Here is a 23839-nt window from a genome sequence, read left to right on the forward strand (position 1 = left end):
GTGCACAGCGTCTCAACAACAGCAGTGGGGTTTGCTTCAACCGATAGGTACGAACATCCAGACGTGAATCAGCAAGGAGCATTTCTAGTCCCAGTTAGACAAAATCTACGTCAACACGTAAGACAAAACTACAATTCGTGTTGTAGAGAATGTACCTCCTCCTATACGTGTAACTTTTAAGTGGTATGCCTTGTAACTGATGAATGATCCGAGCGTGCTCACTATTTCAAAGATGATGAGTTGCTCCAGAGGCAGACGCTTCGGGAAACACAAAAATACCCTTTGACCTGTATCACAAGAACAACGGGTCTCACCTGAGTTCTCTGTACAGGTTACTTTCAAACAAACACACACACACTTTGTCCTAACATCACTTAATCAATGTGTGACCCTCAGACAAAATATTACATGTATGCGCACAATAAGACAAGTATTCATTCTAACTTATTGACGGGCATATTAACATTGAATTACTGCAGCGAAATTGACTGCATCACGTTACATCGTATTAACAAGAAGTTATTTTACAAATACGCACCGTCTGCTTAACAGTGTATGTACAACGTACTATTGTTGCGTCATTCAAAACGAGTAGGCCGTTGCATGCTGGCGTCTGGGTCAAAATGTATCAAATTCTAAACATTACGCTACAAATAATAGATCACGGCACTTCGATGGCAACACAAGCAATCGTCATCAGGTGGGACAAGCACAGCAGCAAGAAGAAGAAACTGCTGGAGTAGACGCCTACTACTTCAGCAGTTTCTCTTGCTGTGGTTGTCCCACCTGATGACGATTGCTTGTGTTGTGATCTAAACGCCGTGACCTGTTATGTTTCTACCCACGTGGTGACTTTACCGAAAGAACTCAAGAGTGTGGAATCCTGCAGTCACGAAAGCTTCGAATCAAGATTGCCTACAAACTACACAACTGAGATGACGCATCAATCATCACCCCCTACTGACAGGCTCTTGTCCACATGCAGGCTGGTGCAGGGCCACCACCTTGTGCCACACAGGGGCAGCTGCTACTTGGGGATGCTCTTCGAGTGTTTCAGACGTGGTACGACACAAAACTCCGAGTTGCCGAGGCGATAAAGCAAGCACCATGTAAAAGCAATTATCATAACATAGTGAATGCTTGGGGGCTTGTCTCTCGCTCCTGGTTAGAGATCTACCCAACCCACAGGTCCACAAACACTGGCCACCCTTACTCTGCAGGTTGAACCTAGGAGCTGAGTGTTCAACATCACGTTCTTGTCATTAAAGGCCTATGACAAAGGTGCATCTATTGGAGCGACATCATCTCAAGCTTACACATCTACCGGGTCTCCAATTGACTTTGTATTGTCTCGGAGGAAGTCCACCCACACCTCCACTTCCACAAACTGCTGGGAGTTGCCTCGCTCTGCCTCACAGGCAGAATTCTCCTCCTGCTTTACGTTGCCTCCATCGATGTGAAGGTCCCATTTTGGAGTTTAATCTTCATCTTCACATTTCACCTTCACTTCTTCCCTCTTCACCATCGCTTCTTCGCTCTTCACCATCACTTCTTCCCTCTTCACCATCACTTCTTCACATTTCACCATCACCTCTTCACATTTCACCTCGATACCTTTAAAAGTGTCCAAGCTGGGATTTTCTTCCGGTTCGTGTTTCATGAGGGATGGGCTCATTGCGGCACTTTGACTTTCACAAGCTGATTTAAGACTCTGACTCCGCTCCTTGTGGATCTTCTGATGCTTTTGTGTTCTCTGGTGTACTTGAAGATTTGATGACTGTGAAAATGCCTTCCCACACGCACTGCACCTGAAGGGTTTCTCTCCCGTGTGTGTTCTCTGGTGTTTTTTAAGAGTTGATGAATCTGAAAATGTCTTCCCACACACACTGCACCTGAAGGGTTTCTCTCCCGTGTGTGTTCTCTGGTGTATTTTAAGAGTAAATGACTGTACAAATGCCTTCCCACATACAGTGCACTTGAAGGGTTTCTCTCCTGTGTGTGTTCTCTGGTGTGTTTTAAGAGCAGATGAATCTGAAAATGTCTTCCCACACACACTGCACTTGAAGGGTTTCTCTCCCGTGTGTGTTCTCTGGTGATTTTTAAGAGCAGATGACTGTGCAAATGCCTTCCCACACACAGTGCACTTGAAGGGTTTCTCTCCTGTGTGTGTTCTCTGGTGTTTTTTTAAGAGTAGATGAAACTGAAAATGCCTTTCCAAACACAGTACACTTGAAGGGTTTCTCTCCCGTGTGTGTTCTCTGGTGTCTTTGAAGATGAGATGAATCTGAAAATGCCTTTCCACACACACTGCACTTGAAGGGTTTGTCTCCTGTGTGTCTTCTCTGGTGTGTTTTAAGAGTAGATGAATCTGAAAATGTCTTCCCACACACACTGCACCTGAAGGGTTTCTCTCCCGTGTGTGTTCTCTGGTGTGTTTTAAGAGTAGATGAATCTGAAAATGTCTTCCCACACACACTGCACCTGAAGGGTTTGTCTCCCGTGTGTTCTCTGGTGTGTTTTAAGAGTAGATGAATCTGAAAATGTCTTCCCACACACACTGCACCTGAAGGGTTTCTCTCCCGTGTGTGTTCTCTGGTGTGTTTTAAGAGTAGATGAATCTGAAAATGTCTTCCCACACACACTGCACCTGAAGGGTTTCTCTCCTGTGTGTGTTCTCTGGTGTGTTTTAAGAGTAGATGAATCTGAAAATGTCTTCCCACACACAGTGCATTTAAAGGGTTTCTCTCCCGTGTGTGTTCTCTGGTGTCTTTGAAGATGAGATGAATCTGAAAATGCCTTCCCACACACACTGCACTTGAAGGGTTTCTCTCCCGCGTGTGTTCTCTGGTGTGTTTTAAGAGCAAATGAACCTGAAAATGTCTTCCCACACACAGTGCACTTGAAGGGTTTCTCTCCTGTGCGAGTTCTCTGGTGCTGTGTCAAATTTCCAGGCTGATCCATGCTGTATGCACGCTGGTCGCATTGTTGACTTGTCGTACAGAGCTGCTGTGCTGACTGCCTTTGCTCCATTAGACCAGTCTCAGCTGCAGACAAAAAATAAGAATATCCACACCATCTACACGTCAGTATCGAGCCATGGAGGAATGAATATATACAGTCACACGTGACTTACACGTCTATATTCATTCATGTATTCACGACTAGCTGTACTACCCGGCTTCGCCCGGGACTTGGATCCACCACGTCCGGCCGCCTTTGTCTCCCCAGTGGCGATGTTCACACCACAGCAGTTACTCGTTTGAGGCTGAGTCGACCTAGGGGAGGCCCAGGACCGGTTCAAACAATTATCACCGGTGGTGGCCGTGAGCGGGAATCGAACTCGGGTCGCCGGGTTCGTAGCGCAGCGTAGCGCTAACCGCTACACTACAATGCGTTTCGCTTCCACACACACACAGACACAAAGACACACATAGACACACACAGACACACACACAGACACACACACAGATACACACACACAGATACACACACAGACACACACACAGACACACACAGACACACAAACACACACACAGACACACACAGACAACGCTAACCGCTACACTACAGTGAGTTACGCTTCCACATGCGAGGGTCACGTGACAGATTTGACGTCACAGCTCACTTGCCGTGCAAAAAACTCTATACATTATTGAGCTCCCCTCTACCCCCCAAAAATAAACTAAAAGTGTATTTGTATAATGTTTGTATGGTGTACAGTCTGGAAAGTACCCACATGGCAAATTTCCAGCTTGTTGCATGTCGGGAAGTACGCTAAACATTTTGAACAGACAACACACACAATCACAACTTTGCCTTTTATATATATTTGGAGATGCAGTGAAAAACTTTCCCAAATTCATCACGCGGTTTCAGTTTTTTGATTTTCAGTTTGATTTATTTTGGTTATAGTCCCGTGAGCCATTCGGCTCTTGAATCGGGTGCAACCACAACAAGCAACAAAACAAAAACACGACCAAGAAAAACATCTTACAGTGACTATGTGTGACTGTGCAAACAGCACTGTCATGGCACGCAATGAGAGGGCAAATGTCATAAATATTCCTGTAAGCCCTCGCATCTTCAACATTAATGTTGCCATAGAAACGTTGTGGGGTTTTTTGCTTCATTGTAAAAAAATATATCTGTTATTTTTATTTAATTTTCTATCTATGTGACTTTACCGAAAGAACCAAGAATATTAATTCCTACAGTCACCAAAGTTTTAAGTCAAAACATTCACACACGTTGACAAAGCCTCACCTTGTGTTGTTGTGGGCAGGTCGCTTCTGATAACAAGAGCGGTATAGCAGCCCAAGCGGGCTTGGCCTGCTAACAAAAGAAAATAAAAACTGCGTGAATATTTACAATAAAACAAAGTTACAAAGTGGCGAGCCGGGTGAAGACAAATTAAACTTAAGCGAGATAATTAAAGTGAATGCAATCAGGCGAGGGCAGGAGGCAAGGCCCCGCGTGGCTAGGCCCCGCGTTGTAAAGTTCCAACCTGGACATCGATTCCCATGCTCGCTGCTACTCAACTGACATCCCTACGAGAGAGAGCGAGGCTCTACCTTGGTAAACAACAACAACCACCACCACAACGATGAGAATTTCTCACCTCGGATTTCAGTGCAAGCGCGCACACGGCAGCTTCCTGTTACCTCGCGACAGCAGGAAGTAGTTTGACGTCACTTCCCTCCCACGAGCGGCTCTCTAACTGAATAAATTATGTTAATGAGACCGGCCCATATGTCGAGGGATGGGGGCGTGGGCGCTGAACCCGTCGCTATAAACTCGCGACGGCTTTAACGAAAACATTATGTTAATGAGCCACCAGTCACTGGGCGTAGCTTTGCCCAAATAAGGATTGGCACTGGAACGATATCGGCAGTGACCCAAGCGGAGGTGACGTCACGCTCAAAAGCATTGTGGACGGGGGAGGGGTGAATACTGTGGTGACATGACGTCACTAGCGAGGTACACCTCCCCCTGGCGTTTCACGCCGATGAGGTAATGCAGAGTGGTGACGTCACAGAGTTGGAGTTTAAGTTGATTTAGATTAATTTTCCATTGCTCTCTCCCTTGGGTGTGTGAGCTCAGCAACAACGTGGACATTATTGTGTATACACTGTGTGTGTGTACACTGTGTGTGTGTACACTGTGTGTGTGTATACACTGTGTTTGTACACTGTGTGTGTACACTGTGTGTGTGTACACTATGTGTATACACTGTGTGTGTACACTGTGTGTGTACATTGTGTGTGTACATTGTGTGTACACTGTGTGTGTGTACATTGTGTGTGTACACTGTGTCTACACTGTGTGTATACACTGTGTGTACACTGTTTGCGTACACTGTGTGTGCACACTGTGTGTGTACACTGTGTGTGTGTACACTGTGTGTGTACACTGTTTGTATACACTGTGTGTACACTGTGTGTATACACTGTCACTGTGTGTCGCTGTGTGTGTCACTGTGTGTGTCACTGTGTCACTGTGTGTGTCACTGTGTGTCACTGTGCCTGGCACAAGCGTCGTGGTGACTTCACCGCCACTTAGTGGCGAATGGCGGTTGTTGTTGTGTCACTGTGTCACTGTGTGTATCACTGTGTGTGTGTGTACACTGTGTATCTACACTGTGTGTGTACACTGTGTCACTGTGTGTACACTGTGTGTGTCACTGTGTGTGTGTAGACTGTGTCACTGTGTATACACTGTGTGTGTGTACACTGTGTATACTGTGTGTGTGTACACTGTGTGTGTGTGTACACTGTGTGTGTACTGTGTGTGTGTACACTATGTGTGTACCCTGTGTGTGTATACTGTGTGTGTGTACACTGTGTGTGTGTACTGTGTGTGTACACTGTGTGTATACTGTGTGTGTGTACACTGTGTGTGTATACTGTGTGTATACTGTGTGTGTGTACTGTGTGTGTGTACACTGTGTGTGTGTACTGTGTGTGTACACTGTGTGAGTGTACACTGTGTGTGTGTACACTGTGTGTATACTGTGTGTGTGTACACTGTGTGTGTGTGTACACTGTGTGTATACTGTGTGTGTACACTGTGTGTGTGTACTGTGTGTGTGTACACTGTGTGTCTACTGTGTGTGTACTGTGTGTATACTGTGTGTGTACACCTTGTGTGTATACTGTGTGTGTGTACACTGTGTGTGTACACTGTGTGTGTGTACACTGTGTGTACTGTGTGTGTGTGTACACTGTGTATACTGTGTGTATACTGTGTGTGTACTGTGTGTGTACACTGTGTGTGTGTACTGTGTGTGTGTGTACACTGTGTGTACTGTGTGTGTGCACACTGCGTGTGTATACTGTGTGTGTACTGTGTGTGTACACTGTGTGTGTGTACTGTGTGTGTGTGTACACTGTGTGTGTGTACACTGTGTGTACTGTGTGTGTGCACACTGCGTGTGTATACTGTGTGTGTACTGTGTGTGTACACTGTGTGTGTGTACACTGTGTGTGTGTGTGTGTACACTGTGTGTATACTGTGTGTGTACTGTGTGTGTACACTGTGTGTGTGTACACTGTGTGTGTACACTGTGTGTACTGTGTGTGTGTGTACACTGTGTGTATACTGTGTGTGTACTGTGTGTGTGTACACTGTGTGTGTGTACACTGTGTGTGTGTACACTGTGTGTACTGTGTGTGTACACTGTGTGTGTACACTGTATGTGTGTACACTGTGTGTCTCCTTATTAATAGAGGTGAAAAATGAATAATTGAACACGATAATTGGACGAAATTTACAAAACATACAACTAAATAATAGTTTTTCTGATTATTTGCACCGCCAGGGAGGACATTTAAACAAATAAACACAAAGTGTGATGTAAATATCTTGAAGGTGGAACCACAAAATTCATCAACGTCACTAACGGCAGAGTTCATGAACCTTAACCACGTGACTCGGGCCGCGTCACCACGGTGACGAGGGGGTCGGGAATTCTGACCAATCCGTGACTCGGGTTTACGTCACCACGGTGACGAGAGGGTCGGGAATTCTGACCAATCGCGGCGCCCGTCGTGGGCGGATCCAACGGGGCCAACCCGGAAGTGCAGCGCGAAGAAATCTCGGCCTAGCGGCGGTGACCGCGCGCCTCACAGACAGCAGCAGCAGCCTCGTGGTCAAACATTCACCTGAGGTGACCTCCTCCTGCTGCTCCTGCTCCTGCTGCTCCTGCTCCTCCTGCTGCTCCTCCTGCTGCTCCTCCTCCTCCTGCTCCAGCTGCTGCGTGTTGAGTCTACTGCTGCTACTGCGTGTTGTGTCTACTGCTATTGCGTGTTGTGTCTACTGCTGCGTGTTGTGTCTACTGCTGCTGCTACTGCTGCGTGTTGTGTCTACTGCTGCTGCGTGTTGTGTCTACTGCTGCTGCGTGTTGTGTCTACTGCTGCGTGTTGTGTCTACTGCTGCTACTGCTGCGTGTTGTCTACTGCTACTACTACTGCTGCTACTGCTGCGTGTTGTGTCTACTGCTGCTGCTGCGTGTTGTGTCTACTGCTGCTGCGTGTTGTGTCTACTGCTGCGTGTTGTGTCTACTGCTGCGTGTTGTGTCTACTGCTGCTACTGCTGCGTGTTGTGTCTACTGCTGCGTGTTGTGTCTACTGCTGCGTGTTGTGTCTACTGCTGCGTGTTGTGTCTACTGCTGCTACTGCTGCGTGTTGTGTCTACTGCTGCTGCTGCGTGTTGTGTCTACTGCTGATGCGTGTTGTGTCTACTGCTACGTGCTGTGTCTACTGCTGCGTGTTGTGTCTACTGCTGCGTGTTGTGTCTACTACTGCTGCGTGCTGTGTCTACTGCTGCGTGTTGTGTCTACTGCTGCGTGTTGTGTCTACTGCTGCGTGTTGTGTCTACTGCTACTGCTGCGTGTTGAGTCTACTGCTGCTACTGCTGCGTGTTGAGTCTACTGCTGCTGCTGCTACGTGTTGTGTCTACTGCTACGTGTTGTGTCTACTGCTGCTACGTGTTGTGTCTACTGCTGCGTGTTGTGTCTACTGCTGCTGCTGCGTGTTGTGTCTACTGCTGCGTGTTGTGTCTACTGCTGCGTGTTGAGTCTACTGCTGTGTGTTGTGTCTACTGCTACGTGTTGTGTCTACTGCTGCTTGTTGTGTCTACTGCTGCGTGTTGTGTCTACTGCTGCTTGTTGTGTCTACTGCTGCTTGTTGTGTCTACTGCTGCGTGTTGAGCCTACTGCTATGTGTTGTGTCTACTGCTGCGTGTTGTGTCTACTGCTGCGTGTTGAGTCTACTGCCACGTGTTGTGTCTACTGCTGCTACATGTTGTGTCTACTGCTACGTGTTGTGTCTACTGCTGCGTGTTGTGTCTACTGCTGCGTGTTGTGTCTACTGCTGCGTGTTGTGTCTACTGCTACTGCGTGTTGTGTCTACTGCTGCGTTTTGTGTCTACTGCTACTGCGTGTTGAGTCTACTGCTGCGTGTTGTGTCTACTGCTATGTGTTGTGTCTACTGCTACGTGTTGTGTCTACTGCTGCGTGTTGTGTCTACTGCTACTGCGTGTTGTGTCTACTGCTGCGTGTTGTGTCTACTGCTGCGTGTTGTGTCTACTGCTACTGCGTGTTGTGTCTACTGCTACGTGTTGTGTCTACTGCTACTGCGTGTTGTGTCTACTGCTGCGTGTTGTGTCTACTGCTGCTGCTGCGTGTTGTGTCTACTGCTACGTGTTGTGTCTACTGCTGCGTGTTGTGTCTACTGCTACTGCGTGTTGTGTCTCCTGCTACGTGTTGTGTCTACTGCTGCGTGTTGTGTCTACTGCTGCGTGTTGAGTCTACTGCTGCGTGTTGTGTCTACTGCTGCTACATGTTGTGTCTACTGCTACGTGTTGTGTCTACTGCTGCGTGTTGTGTCTACTGCTGCGTGTTGTGTCTACTGCTGCGTGTTGTGTCTACTGCTACTGCGTGTTGTGTCTACTGCTACGTGTTGTGTCTACTGCTACTGCGTGTTGTGTCTACTGCTACTGCGTGTTGTGTCTACTGCTGCGTGTTGTGTCTACTGCTGCGTGTTGAGTCTACTGCTGCGTGTTGTGTCTACTGCTACGTGTTGTGTCTACTGCTGCGTGTTGTGTCTACTGCTATGTGTTGTGTCTACTGCTGCGTGTTGTGTCTACTGCTACTGCGTGTTGTGTCTACTGCTGCGTGTTGTGTCTACTGCTGCGTGTTGAGTCTACTGCTGCGTGTTGTGTCTACTGCTACGTGTTGTGTCTACTGCTACGTGTTGTGTCTACTGCTGCGTGTTGTGTCTACTGCTACTGCGTGTTGTGTCTACTGCTGCGTGTTGTGTCTACTGCTGCGTGTTGAGTCTACTGCTGCGTGTTGTGTCTACTGCTACTGCGTGTTGTGTCTACTGCTACGTGTTGTGTCTACTGCTACTGCGTGTTGTGTCTACTGCTACGTGTTGTGTCTACTGCTACTGCGTGTTGTGTCTACTGCTGCGTGTTGTGTCTACTGCTACGTGTTGTGTCTACTGCTGCGTGTTGTGTCTACTGCTGCTACATGTTGTGTCTACTGCTACGTGTTGTGTCTACTGCTGCGTGTTGTGTCTACTGCTACTGCGTGTTGTGTCTACTGCTGCGTGTTGTGTCTACTGCTGCGTGTTGTGTCTACTACTGCTGCGTGTTGTGTCTACTGCTACGTGTTGTGTCTACTGCTGCGTGTTGTGCCTACTGCTGCGTGTTGTGTCTACTGCTGCTGCGTGTTGTGTCTACTGCTACTGCTGCGTGTTGTGTCTACTGCTGCGTGTTGTGTCTACTGCTACTACTACTGCTGCTACTACTGCGTGTTGTGTCTACTGCTGCTGCTACTGCTACGTGTTGTGTCTGCTGCTGCGTGTTGTGTCTACTGCTACTACTACTGCTGCTGCGTGTTGTGTCTACTGCTGCGTGTTGTGTCTACTGCAGCTTGTTTTAAAGTGATACATTTTGACTCGTGTTTTTTTCTCAATGAGGACGTTGATCGTGCGACCATTGTTCTACCGTGCTTTAGGTTTGACCAAAAGGCGATTTCCCGGCTCATAATCCACCAAATGTTTTGCATTGGACACGTATTTAATTTGTTTAACTTGACCGTGCGTGAGCAAGGGGTCCTTGTCTGTCAACAACGCAGAGAGCGACACGCAAGTCAGCCCACAGACAGCGATAGGGGCCTTGCCACATAACGCCAGCATTTGTGCCGATGTGTAGAACGCAAGCTTCTTAGACGTATCCACAGCGGTTTCTTCTTCTTCAGGGAAACTCTGATAGGCAGGGTGGGGTGGGGTGGTTTGTTCTAAACATGTTTGGCCTTTTGTTTTATTTTATTTCGTTATATTTTTTGTTTGGTGAGCGTTCGTTTGTGCCGTACCACCCCAAATAACATCACCGCTAATTTCCCAGGCAGCCCTGCCCACCGAAGGTCACGTGGCTTAGCACGAAGGTCACGTGGCTTAGCACGAAGGTCACGTGGCTTAGCACGAAGGTCACGTGGCTCAGCACGAAGGTCACGTGGCTTAGCACGAAGGCCACGTGGCTTAGCACACGCGCGCGCATTTTAAAATAAAGTTCTGTTAAAATCCTGATGTACGATTTACCTCACGTGCAAGTTCCCCCTTTCCACGTTACAAAACCATTGTGATCCTTATTCTTAGCTCTTTCGGTAAAGTCACGTTGAAGGGAAACAATAAAATAATAAAATATATACAAAACAATAAAAATTATCACGATGTTTCGACCATAACACAAACGGTCGTCATCAGGTGTGAAAATTTTTATTGTTTTATATATTTTGTTATTTTATTGTTCCCCTTCAATGTGACTTTACCGAAATAGCTAAGAATATGAATTGCTGCAGTCACGAAAGCTTTAAATCACAATATTGTAATCCTGCTAAAGGTTTGTTTGACGTCTGTAGTGACGTCTACCGTCAGAACGTCAACTGTGATGTCCCAACTGGAAATTTATCGGTGCCGGTATGAGGCGATCAGACACCTCCCTGCCTGTACTCACAGCTTTACATTGTGCTTGTTTGAGAACAACGTTTTATTTTTCCTGGGCTCACCTCGGCACATCATCGGTGTATTTTAAACATTGCCGTCACATAATCATTGTGACAATCGTGTTTATTTTCCATTGATTTCACCGCGTTAAATAACTAAGCTCTCAATGCAAGTGGAACGTTATTTTTTTGTAATTTTTTAAATGTCCTCTGTGTTTTTTTGTGTATTTCAGAAACAATTGCTCATCTGGAAAAAAAAATAAACATTTAAAGGACCTCGTTGTCAGTGAACATTTTTTTTGTTCAAGTAATTTCTATTACCGCCAGTCACGTGGGGAAATATTGTTTTGCAAGTGCAACGAAAGAGCCAAAGTAATCATCACGACGTGTCGCACGGAACCGTAACTGCCCTTGTTCTCGTGCAATAGCGGTGCGATGTCACACGCGGCGCGGCGATGTCAAGGCAGCAAGGAAACGCGGACCTACAATATCAGTGTCGTCGGTCTTTCCGGGACCGAGAAGGAGAAGGGAAGCTGTGGAGTAGGCAAGTCGTGCCTCAGCAACAGGTTCTCAAGGCCAAGAGCAGACGACTATCACACGGAACACACTTCGATACTGAGCCAAGTTGATTTCGGCGGTCGGGTCGTGAATAACGACCACTACCTTTACTGGGGCAGGGCAACGCGCACCGCTGACGGGGGACGAGAGTACGCCTTCAACGTCGTCGAACAAACCGAATTTGTTGACGACGCCACTTTCCAGCCACACAGGAGCTCCGACTCCCGGCATTACGTCAAACGCGCGGCCGCCACCAGGCTTGCCTCGGCCGAAAAGCTCATGTACATTTGCACTGACCAACTGGGAGTCGAGCAAGATTTTGAGCAGTATCCAATGCCCGACGGTAAGCTGCACATTGATGGCTTCTTGGCGTGCTTCGATGTCAGCGTTTCCGCGCAGAGAACGCTGCGAGATCAGTTGAGGTTTCTGGAGGAGTTGGTGTCGCAACTTGTGAAATTAAAGAAGCCCATTTTGTTGGTTGCCACGAAGTGTGACGTGTTGGATGAGCAGCACCTGAAGGAACTTCGAGCGTTTGCCTCTGGGAAAAAAGTTCGCCTGCCGATAGTCGAGACGTCAGCAAGTGACAATGTGAATGTGTCGGCAGCATTTCTGACCCTTGCGCAGATGATTGACAAGCCGAAAGGAAAGCCAAAGTTGGTGCCATTTGAGAAGGCCGCCAAGCAAGTCAAGGAACACCACCAAAGTGCCATTAAGGATTATAATTCTCGGTTGACAAAAATTGTCACAGACTACTGCGTGACCTGGCAGGTGACCGGCAAGCAACTGGATGACTGCCCGGAGTATGTCCAGCTTGTGGACTTGCTGGGTGCTAACAGGGCTGAAAGTTACTTTCGAGAACACATCACGCGTTTGAAGGCTGCACATATCGAAGGAAAGGTGGCACAATGCATCAGCTCTCTGCCCGACGCTTTTGACTCATTGGTCCCTGACATCACGGACATTGAATCCCTCAGCTGGGACGAGGCTTTGCTGCTCTTGCGGAAGAAACCAGAGTTTGGATTGTGGTTTGTCGAGCTGTCCGATGGGGTTTGGACCGACAGCGGTCGCGTCAACACCGTCGCCGACGGGCGTGTCCCCGTTGCGTTTTTGCGAGAGTTCGGCCCTTCGCATTTCCAAGCCCACATGCGGAAATTGCAGGTGCTGAGGAAGAAGGAGGAAATGAAGGGAGCCCTTCGCGACACGTTGGAGAATTCTGGCGAGGTGTTGCCAGGGAGGCCGTGGGATGACGCACGGTCGTTCCTCATTGACGAGGAGGGCTCGCGGACGCCGTGCGGGCGAGGGCGCGTTTCAATCTACCGAGAGTGCCGAGGCAAGATGACGGATGAAGCGAAAGACGAATACCAGGAGCTGCTCCTCGAGCGCTCGGAAACGTTCGCCGGCGTGGACAGAAACGAAGCGTTTGACCGCGACGAGATAGCGGAGATTCACCAGGACCTGGAACGTGACGGTCGCCATGAGGCGCTCAAGTGGGCGCCTGCCTTGAGAGATGCGCTGATCCTGAAACACGTGTTCTCTGTTCGTCACCCAACCTGGGAGTCTTGCTTCAGCAAAGATAAGTGCACTGACCTGCAAATTCCGCTGCTTCTCTCAAGTGCTATTCCCAAATTGGTAAGCAAACGTTCGGAATCTTTAATCAATTTTGACAGTGCGGATGCATTTGATGTCATAATATTCGGTAGAGATGGCCTCGCAAGCAAACTTTGCAGCGAAATCAAACAACAATCGGCCGGAAATGAGTTCACGGTGAATGGGAAGGTTTATGAGTTGGAACTGAAAGCAATGGATGGAGATGTGACGGGCTTTGCAAACATCATGCAGAGTAACGTTTCTCAGCCCAGCGGATGTCTGTGTGCTTTCAACTCATTGAAATCGTTAAATTACATCGTGGACAGCCTAGGAAGAGTGAATTCTTGTGCGTCCTTCATAAAGAAGGATGGCCTCTCGAGCTGCATTCCTGTTGCTTTGATGCTGGCAAATCAGAAGGACGTTACAGACAGAAAGCTGCCTTTGCTACGGCAGCAAGCCCAGGAAGCGGCCGACAAGCTACAAGTCTCTTTTATCGATTGCCCTTCTGAGATGTCATCTCCAAAACAATTCCATGAAACACAGATCAAACGTGCCCTGAGTCAGATTGTGAATGCTTGCCAGAACACGACCCTTCTGCCCGACCCATTCAGCAGCCCAGAGTCTGGCGCGCCCGACGTGAACATCACCATGTGTCTGATGTGTGGAGACCCTTTCGACATTGGCACAGTCCTAACGCCCTTTCTGGAATTCTGCAGCAGTGGGCATCCTGCTGGCAACGACTGCATGAATCTAGAAATGTTTGTGGGAATGCAGAGCAGAAGGATCAAGGTTACCGTCATCTCTTACCACGCAGCAATGCTGAAGCGGGAAGAGCTCACCCATGGCTACGTTTTGGTGTATTCTGCCAAAAGAAAAGCTTCCTTTGCAATGCTTCGAGCATTCCTCTCCGACGTAACAGAGGCCATTCCGGTTCTGCTCGTGGCCATCACTGACAGCTCCGCAGAGTTTCTGGAAAATGCGCTGGCAAGAGAACTTTTCCCCGAGGGCAGCCGTATTGCGAATGAGATCGGAGCCGAGTCCATTGCCGCACCCGCACAGCCGCATTTTCACCGGCAGAAGGAATATCTGAAGACGTTTTTCACCAAAGTTTTGGAGACGAAGGCTGTGGTTGAAGACGACTACAAGAGTGGCCGCACTTTGGAATCGCGCAACGAAACGCCGCGGCAGGCGTCATTGCCGTCATTGACGTCGCCACCTGAGAGCGACGATGACGAGGGCCAGCCTCGGTACGGCACAACGAGCGATGAAGCTCAGCTTATTCCAAGCACCACGCCCCGTGTAAAATCCAAGGGGAATATGAATCCACTCTCGTGTGCCAACATAACGAGCCAAGACATCGAGAGGACACGCAAGAAGTCGCTCCCTCCTCCGAAACCCAAACCCGTTATGGAGAGGCCGCAGGTAAACAAATCGGAGCCCAAACTTCTCGAGAAGATAAACGGCAGCGTCCGCAAGGCACCCGTGAGACCTCAGGGCCCTCCGAAAGCTCCCGTGACGTCACCGGCGGACTCGGAGTCAACCGAGCTTCTGCCAGTGCAGGGTGGCGAGATGCGGTCGATGGCGAAGCCGTTCGGTCGTGCCAAACCGGCGGGGCCGAACGGAGACGGCGGCCCGCTTGAGCGGAGGCCGAGAGTCCGGCGGCAGGCGAGGAGAAACCGCCCGTGCGGGTTCAAGTCCAGGAGAAAGCAGGCGGACCCCGCAGACGCAATCCGGCGGCACGCCGTGCGCCCCTCCGATGCCGGTGACTCCGAGCCGCTTCTGTTGCCCTCGGAGCGCGACCGTCCGGGCCTTGACAACCCCGCCGCGCAGTTCCATGACGAAGTATCCGGCGGCGGCGGCGGCGGGACGAGAAGAGAGAAAGGTGCACAGGACGAGAGGGGAGGCGAGGCCAAAGTGAGTGGTGCGATATTTTTGTTGTTGCGTCCCTCGTGAGATTTTCTTTCTCCCGCCACACGCTGTACGTTTCAGGGCTCATGCCCATGACGTTGTATTTACTTGTGAAAAAAATGTTGCCTTGTCTAGTCACGGCAAACGCGAGGCAGTGTTGTGGTGGGCAGTTTCACAAATTGGACAACTTAAAAATGATTAAATTCATGCGGGGTGTCATTTTGAAGGCGATCAATATACATTTTTGTAAACGTGGTTTAATAATTAATTGATTGAATGATTTGCCGATTCAGTGAAAATGAACGCGCACCACGTGCTCGCCGCGCGACAGCCGCGAGGTCTAGCACGAGGAAGTAACATTATAAGGTGCCGTACCTCTTAACCTTCAACTATTTGGTCATCAGACCTCCCTTTAGAGAATGAATGGATGTGAGGCTACGAGGCAGGGGGAGACGTATTTTGCACTATTTTGCCAGTCGCAGGCGTTCGTCTCGCGGTAATGTTGCACGGTTCCATTCCCAGCACCGCTTCCCAGACTGCGTGCGCGAGGACTCGACCGGCGACACGTGCGCGTGCGTGCGCACCCTCTCCCATTCCGCCAACCTGCAGTACTGCGAGTTCGCCGACACGGAGGTGATGAAACGCACCACCACCCCCCACCCACCCCCATCCCAACGGAGGCAGGCATTGGCACATATGCAAGACTGAGATCCCCCTTATAGCCACAATAGACGTTTGGGGCAAGCGGTGCTCGCGACCGCCTAATGAAGGCCGGCATGGCACGTGGGTGGGTGGGCCAGCGACACGCCCGGGCCTCCTTCAATGTCACCCCAAGTGGTGATGTTAACACATTGTAGCGGGCACTTCTTTGAGGCTGAGTCGACTTCAAGACCTCGTCGGATATCCGCCAAGGTTTTTTGCTCCCGAGTGGGAATTGAACTCGGGTCGCCGGGTTCGTGGCAGAGTGCAATAACCCGCTGCGCCAGCAGCTACCCCACATAGGCGCGTACACACTGCGCAAGAGGCGTAACAAGGCAACCTCACGCTTTGTCTAAGGGCAGTGTGATCTGTCTGGTGTTGGCAAATGGAGAAAGCCACAGATCCTGGCGCAGTGATCTTTTGGGTATCGCTGCGGTTTTTCGCTCTTGACTCGCAATGAGAAGGTTGTACATTTATTTAGAACATCGTCCCTTCCAGGCCTGATGACATTAAAACTACGTTATTAAATTATTCCACCTCCATTGTTTACCGAGACAGAGAGCTGCTCAGTGCTGGTTCGAATGGGGGAATTTACGACAACTATTTTTAACAGTGCAATTAACATAACATGTTTTTAAGAGTAATTTTTTTTTATTGTAGATCGCCAACTGAATACATTAAAATATTGTATTAAAGAAATTCTGCTCCGAGTTTCTAGTGCACCACATGGAAAGCGATGTGCCATTTGGAGGCGGTACAGCAAGTAGGTTAACAAGTTTAGCGATTAAGGATTCTCCCCTTGTGTGTCGGGGCTTTCTCCGGGCATTGCGGTTTCCTTTCAAGTGAAAAAAAAAATCATCTCAATTGGCCCAATGTTGAATTTTGATTTAAAGCTTTCGTGACTGCAGTAATTCATATTCTTAGCTCTTTTGGTAAAGTCACGTTGAAGGGAAACAATAAACATCTTGATCTGCACTGGTTCCATCAATAATAACAATAAAATATTGTTTTATATATATTTTATTATTTTATTGTTTCCCTTCGACGTGACTTTACCGAAAGAGCTAACAATATGGCCCAATGTTGTAAGCGGAACCTACTTTAATAAACAACAACGCGATGCTTGCGTCTGAGGCAGTTGACGTGGAAGTTGAATGGTGTGTGTGTGGTATTTGACGATGGCGTGGAACGCCACATGGGCACGGCTGGGATATTGCCACCGACTTCCCAAGCACAGAGACGTACATGAAGAAGAAAGAGGCTTTCGTGGGCGAATGATTTTGAGCTCGCCGCTTAATGCAACGCAGCAATCCCCAAGCACAGCGGCACGGCAGATTCCCCCCACTCCTATTCTCCTGACGACGATTTGCTTGCTCGCGTTGCGATCGAAATGTCGCGATATATTTTTTTACACCGTTGGAAACCTCATTTGCCAGTTACAAAATATGATAATTGTTTTATTTACCCATTTATCTGGCAACAAAACTGACACCTTTTTTTACAAGGAGTCGTGTTTACATTGACCACAATACCTGCGGTCGGAACGCAAACACAAAACAACAACTCTGATAATATATATGGCACTGTCCTTGAAATTGATTGGTCCACACCCGAGACAGCTTTCTTTAGAGCCTCGTCTCACATGGTGTTGGACCAGAAGATGCCAAAAGGCGCACAACTCAAAGGCAATGCACCATCAGAGTATGAGAGCTCGGGGTAAGCATTTACACAACATTGGAAACCTCATTTTCCAGTAACAAAATATGATAATTGTTTTTTTTACCCTTTGTTGTATATATAGGCGTTATGAAAATTGATGAAAATAATGAAAATAAATGAAATTTGAGATTTGCATAATTTATCCAAAATTATGTTAATCAGTGTAATTATGCGCATAAATTATGCTGATTCGAGAGATAATCGTATTAATTTATGCGAGTGGGCGTGGTTATGATAATGCAGGTCGTTATGGATTATCAGGTCGAGCCTCGGTGACGAGGATTGTGTTATGAATTGGAATAACACAATTAATCGTATGCAGTGACGCAGGCATTGTGAGCGTGAATGAGAGAGAGTCGATTCGACTCTGCTCTTTAATTCCGTATTATCGATAAGGATACGATTACTCTCGATTGAACATTATGAATTATGTGTGTTATGGATTATGTGTGGTGATAGTGTGCTTATGATAGGTCCCCAGGATTCAGATCTCATACACAGAACAATATTATGCAGAATTTCAGGAAGAATCACACACAAACCTTCTGCTTTGATCAATTTTATTTTCTAGCTAACTTAAATTTTTGGATAATATGAAAACTCAATCTCGGGATGTTGGAATTTCAACACAGCGTTAACATGATACCATCACGATTGCGTTGTTTCACCTCGATAGCGGCACCTGTGGTTAATTCCCGACGCGTAACGCAATCGATCGGTTGTTGAGAGAGAGATTAAAAACAAGCGAACTATTCTATCAAAACCTTAACCTTATAATATGCAAACTCGTATTCTTGAATGATTACACAACACGGCACTCGGTCTTTGATTCGTATCCAATCCTTAACACATTCTGATATGCGAAATTATTATGCTTGAAATCGTCAGCACAGTACCACGGCGATGTTCGTTCATTGAGTGAGGAGGGAGTGTGGGGGAGGGGCATACGAACAACTGCCAGTTTCTGTCCACCGCTGGCTGGAAGAGTCAGCACGACGCTCGCCGTCGTCACGCCGATGGGTGTTGAGTGCGGGGCCGCTTCCCTCTCAGCCCTGGTGACGCGAAGTTGCGCGCTGTAGCACGCTGGTGGCACGGTGTTGGCACGCGCTGGTGCTGGTGCTGGTGGCACGCTGGTGGCGCGCTGTTGGCACGCGCTGGTGCTGGTGCTGATGGCACGCTGGTGGCGCGCGCTCCCTCTCCTTGAAGATGCGCGAACGCGCCCGTGCTGGTTCGCTGATAGCAGTTTCTCTCCACTGCTGGCTGAGCTGCTGCACGCTCTTGCTTGGCGTTGCTGGCCGCGCTCTTTCTCCTTGAAGATGCGCGAACGCGCCCGTGCTGATTCGCTGATAGCAGTTTCCTCTACTGCTGGATGAGCTGCGCCGGTGCGCGCTCTTTCCGCTGCTGTAGTATCTGACACTGCGCTCGCGGGCGACAGGTCAAGTTTTTCTTCTGCTGAGTGAGTTGAGTCGCACGTGCTCTCTCTGTTGAAGTGCGCGAACGTGCCCGTGCTGGTTCGCTGACAGCAGGTTTCCTCCACTGCTGTATGACTAACTTTTGTTGATACATCGCGACTCATGCGATCCTCGCTACTCAGCGAGGCTTGGAGCCAGCCGCTCCATGCGACTGCTCGTCCTGTGGACGTCTTGACTCGCTGATCTCTCTTGACTCTTGACTTAACTTCACTGACTTTTGAAAATGCGGCTGACCGTTATATTCAAAAGACAATTCTCTCTGCGCAGTGGAAAAGGGGGGGGGGGGTCGGGGTCTGTGTGTGTGAGTTCGTGTGTGTGTACAGATGGCTCCTGCGATAACGATCTGTCTGTCCTGGCGTGAAATTCCTCTCTCGCGCTCTTCGGGAAAGACAAAGGTGGTCGGGAGTACCTATCTCTTTATACTTTGGACTTTATATTTCTCAAATACAATTTGGTCCCATGTTCGCCAAGACTCGTGTTTGTAACTACGTCCTCCCGACACCCCTCTCGGGTTACCGAGGTTCGCATTGATATGATGGAGTTATTAGAAAGAAAAATAATTTTCATCCTGAGTTTAAGAGGTCCGTTTCCAGATTGTTGGAATCCATATCCCTTGGTTCTGTAAGGTTCTATAATGGAATATCGTTTAAGGCTAACACATTATTAATGTTATATTGCAATTTTCTTTAAAACTTTGTTTGCCTGGTTGCCGTGTGTGGGGTGGGGTGTGTCTCCTCATCAAACCCGGCTGGCTTTTCCAGATGGCCCCTTGTGATAAGGTGTAATTCCTGCTTCTCCGTGCTGTGAGAGAGACAAAGGTGGTCGGGGTTGCTTGGGATATTGTTTAAACTCTTTCGTAAGTTTGCCCGTTCGCCTCATTCCTTCTCGATAACCTTTGATGTGACTCGGTATTTTGTCTCCAAGCTTTGTTTTAACAGTAAAAGTATTCAAGGGGAAAATCATTTGATAGCGAATTAATTATTGGATAATAATTCACTGATGTATCTGGTGGCCTGGTCTTGATTGGAGTGAGCGCGAGGACCGCTAACTTTAGCATATTCTTGTTATTGCATTTTAAATTTGAACCGTTGTTTTAATGACAAAGGAAAAAAATATATATGGTTTAACCCGTGGGCGTCCTCGTTTCTGGCTTGCAGAGGGCTTCCCTCTGCGTGACCTCCCTTAGGGCACATCAAACTCTTGTTCATCTGGAGATCTTCGCAGATAGCTGCTAACATACTCGCCTCGAGAGTTTTATTATTCCTTTATTTTTTAATGGTCTGTTTATGATCGACATCTGGTTTTTCGTGTGCCTGGCTTACAGGTTTTATTGATTATTTTTGTTTGTTTGTTAAAAAAATATATATATCGCAAATATTATTGTTAATATCAATTTTGGAAAAGGCTCATATACAACACCTTTTATCTTGCGTTCCGACCGTAGGTATTGTGGTCAATGTAAACATGATTCCTCGTAAAAAAAGGTGTCAGTTTTGTTGCCAGATAAAAGGGTAAAAAACCAATTATCATATTTTTTTTGTTCATTTAATTTATGTTATCATTTTATCGTTCTACCAGCGTCAACTTTACCGAAAGACCCGAAGAATATTTGTCTGCACCTCCTCGCTGCCCGCCCCCCCCCCCCCTCCCCACAGGAGTTTGTCCGAGCCTACGACACGACCGGCGACCCGGATCGGCTGACCGACGTCGCCGGGGGCGTCGACCCCCCCGGCGCTCGTGAACCAGCGGCTCGTCGCGCTCCGGCCGGCGTGCCGCGGCCCCGATGGCCGCACGCCCGGGGAGCTCGACCCGGGGTGAGAGTTTCGATTTGAAGCTTTCGTGACTGCGAGGATTCATCTTCTTTGGTTCTTTCGGTAAAGTCACCACCACGTAGAATGAGAATAAAATTATAAATTGATAAAATAAAATAACACAATAAAAATTCTCACGACGTTTCGGCCACAACACAAGCGGCCTTCATCAGGTGAAGGGACGAGACTGTCTGGAGGACAGCGCTGGAGCGAACACAGCCACGCTCAGATCGCGACCTTTAAGCTCTTAGAGTCGCGGCATCTCTTCAGAAAGGTGAGAGACTCGATTAGTTGAGCCTCCTTATCCCGGAATCTGTTGAATGATCTTAAGGTTGTGTGGAATCCCTCCCCGTAGAGGCGGTTAAATTTCGATTTAAAGCTTTCGTGACTGCATGGATTCATCTTCTTTGGTTCTTTCGGTAAAATAATACATTGATAAAATAAAATAACACAATAAAAATTCTCACGACGTTTCGGCCATAACACAAGCGGCCTTCATCACCGGGGTGAGAGGTCGCGGCGACGAGCGGAGGTGACCCCCTCCCACCGAGCTTTGAGCCGTTCTCGGTTGGGTTGACGGAACCAGCGCGGGTCAAGATGAAGCTGTTGGGATAAATAAAGTGGCATCTTGTTGACTTCAAAGCAAGAGGGGCTCTTGGCCAGGATGACGTAGGATGATAGCATTCGCACAAGACTTGATTGATGGAATGGCACCCAAAGGAGAAAACGCTCCCCTTTAGCAGTGACCGTGGAGCCAGATGGAGATGATCTCATGCGCAGGAGCGCAGTTCTGGCATTGCAGGATTATGAAGGATCGGTTAGCCGTGGGAGGGGAGACCATTTAGAACACGGCCGATCGCGACGTATTCGCGTTTTTTCAAATGCAGCTGGTCTTAAATTAATTCAGAGATCGTCACCCCGGCAGAAAGTCAAAAATCTATCTTAAAACAAGGCCACCAAAAGTATCGCGAGCCTCGCGGCTCTCACAGCGTCTTCTTTGGTTCTTTTGGTAAAGTCACCTCGTAGAATGAGAATAAAATAATAAATTAATAAAATAAAATAACACAATAAAATTCTCACGACGTTTCGGCCACAACACAAGTGGCCTTCTTCATGTGAAAGGAACGGACCTGTCGGGACGACAGAGCCTCAACTTCAGCACCATGGATAGCTACGAGCCCCGTTCAGACGGACGAGTTCATAGCTCGTTGCTATCCGTGGTGCTAAAGTTGAGGCTTTGTCAGGTCTGTTCCCTTCACCTGAAGAAGGCCACTTGTGTTGTGGCTGAAACGTCGCGAGAATGTTATTGTTTTATTTTATTATTTTATTATCATTCTACATGGTGACTTTACCGAAAGAACCAAAGAAGATGAATCCTTGCAGTCACGAAAGCTTTAAATCGAAATTCTCACAGCGATTGGTGGGTTTTATCGTTCTCCTCGTTGCAGCTTCGAGTTCGGCCCGGCGGCCGTTTCTCCAGGGAAACCTTTCGCCCGGAGGGCGCCGCCGCCGACGCCGCCGCCGCCGCCTCCACGCCTCCTCTGACACGGGCGGTCCACTCGGCGTTGCCCTCGGTGATACCCCCCCGGTCCACGCCGAACTGGGGGAATGCACAGGTGTGAATGCCGATTGTTTTGTTGTTGTCGTTGTTGTAGTTGGTGTGTGCCGCGTCTGTGCCAGTTGTTTTGTTAATTTTCGACTTAAAGCTTTCGTGACTGCAAGGATTCATCTTCTTTGGTTATTTCGGTAAAGTCACCACGTAGAATGAGAATAAAATAATAAATTGATAAAATAAAATAACAATAAAATTCTCACGACGTTTTGGCCACGACACAAGCGGCCTTCATCAGGTGAAGGGACGAGACTGTCTGGAGGACAGCGCTGGAGCGAACACAGCCAAGCTCAGACCGCGACCTTTAAGCTGTGTGAGAAGAAACAGAGCGCCTTGACAAAGGAATTAGCATTGAATTTAGGATTGAAATAGCTGAGTGATTAGCTTGTGACTGGTCACAGAAATGGCTATGTTAAAGTCAAAGCATACACATCCAATGCTAATTCCTTTGTCAAGGCGCTCTGTTTCTTCTCACACAGCTTAAAGGTCGCGGTCTGAGCTTGGCTGTGTTCGCTCCAGCGCTGTCCTCCAGACAGTCTCGTCCCTTCACCTGATGAAGGCCGCTCGTGTTGTGGCCGAAACGTCGTGAGAATTTTATTTTATTTTATCAATTTATTATTTTAATCTCATTCTACGTGGTGACTTTACCGAAAGAACCAAATAAGTTGTTTTGTTAATGTCATTCACGTGTTCACTTTTAACTGCGCCCCCACGTGCCGAGTGCCGCGCACGGTTTCCCACGTCTCACTCGCCTCAGCCAAGTCGCCGGCCGTAAGTCAATTTGGAAGCTTTGTGATGTATCGTTGTGGTTCAACCAAATTGGTCCACAGCTGCAGCAGATTGCATTGCGGCTGGCACGTCTACACAGCTCATCGGGCTCGCGCTGAGCAATGTCTCGTCACGCTCCAAGTGCCATTGGACGCTCTCTGTTACAACATTCTCCTGCGGAGGGAGGGAGCTAGTAGGAACGTGTTGGGTTGCTCGGTCAATGGCCAGGGTCAACAACGGCGGCACCACCACGTGGTGTGTTCAGCACCACGTGGTGTATTCAGCACCACGTGGTGTATTCAGCACAATATGCACGACTGTGAGGGCAGGCACAAGCCAGGGTGAGTAGGTGAAACGTTGAGTTTATAAGGGCACCACGGGGTGACCAGCCCCTCCCCACCCAGCCCCTCCCCACCCTCCCCTCCCCACCCTCCCCTCCCCACCCATCCCCTACCCACCCAGCCCCTCCCCACCCAGCCCCTCCCCACCCAGCCCCTCCCCACCCTCCCCTCCCCACCCAGCCCCACCCCTCCCATTTGTGGATGCACGACGGACTGACACAACAATAATCCCCTGTGGGCTGGTGGTGTAATAACCAGGTTCCTACACAGTATTATTTATGCAGCACTAGAAGACACTTATGTCAAACAAGAAGCATTAGTCCTGATATAACGTGTTAATTTACCGATGATTTCTCTAA

The 23839-nt window shown here is 48.4% G+C and overlaps 2 protein-coding genes across 2 annotated transcripts; one reads left to right on the plus strand and one right to left on the minus strand.

Moving 5' to 3' along the window:
* Window positions 1-413: 413 nt before the first annotated feature.
* On the minus strand, window positions 414-3030 carry LOC142915859 (uncharacterized). The gene is made up of 2 exons (XM_076061488.1): window positions 3013-3030; window positions 414-2506 (listed from the first exon to the last, which is right to left on the minus strand). Exons 1-2 carry the CDS (start codon window positions 3028-3030, stop codon window positions 1478-1480), a joined length of 1047 nt encoding a protein of 348 aa, XP_075917603.1. The 3' UTR covers window positions 414-1477.
* A 4045-nt stretch (window positions 3031-7075) lies between these two features.
* Window positions 7076-22630, plus strand: LOC142915885 (rho GTPase-activating protein 5-like). Its single transcript, XM_076061523.1, has 5 exons — window positions 7076-7165; window positions 11239-15064; window positions 15581-15691; window positions 20604-20762; window positions 22208-22630. Exons 2-5 carry the CDS (start codon window positions 11441-11443, stop codon window positions 22379-22381), a joined length of 4068 nt encoding a protein of 1355 aa, XP_075917638.1. The 5' UTR covers window positions 7076-7165; window positions 11239-11440; the 3' UTR covers window positions 22382-22630.
* The last annotated feature ends 1209 nt before the right edge of the window (window positions 22631-23839 follow it).

This window comes from Petromyzon marinus, unplaced genomic scaffold (assembly GCF_048934315.1).
Source record: "Petromyzon marinus isolate PM22_M1 ecotype Great Lakes invasive population unplaced genomic scaffold, UKy_Petmar_22M1.pri1.0 PM_G_Scaffold_36, whole genome shotgun sequence".
NCBI lineage: Eukaryota > Metazoa > Chordata > Hyperoartia > Petromyzontiformes > Petromyzontidae > Petromyzon > Petromyzon marinus.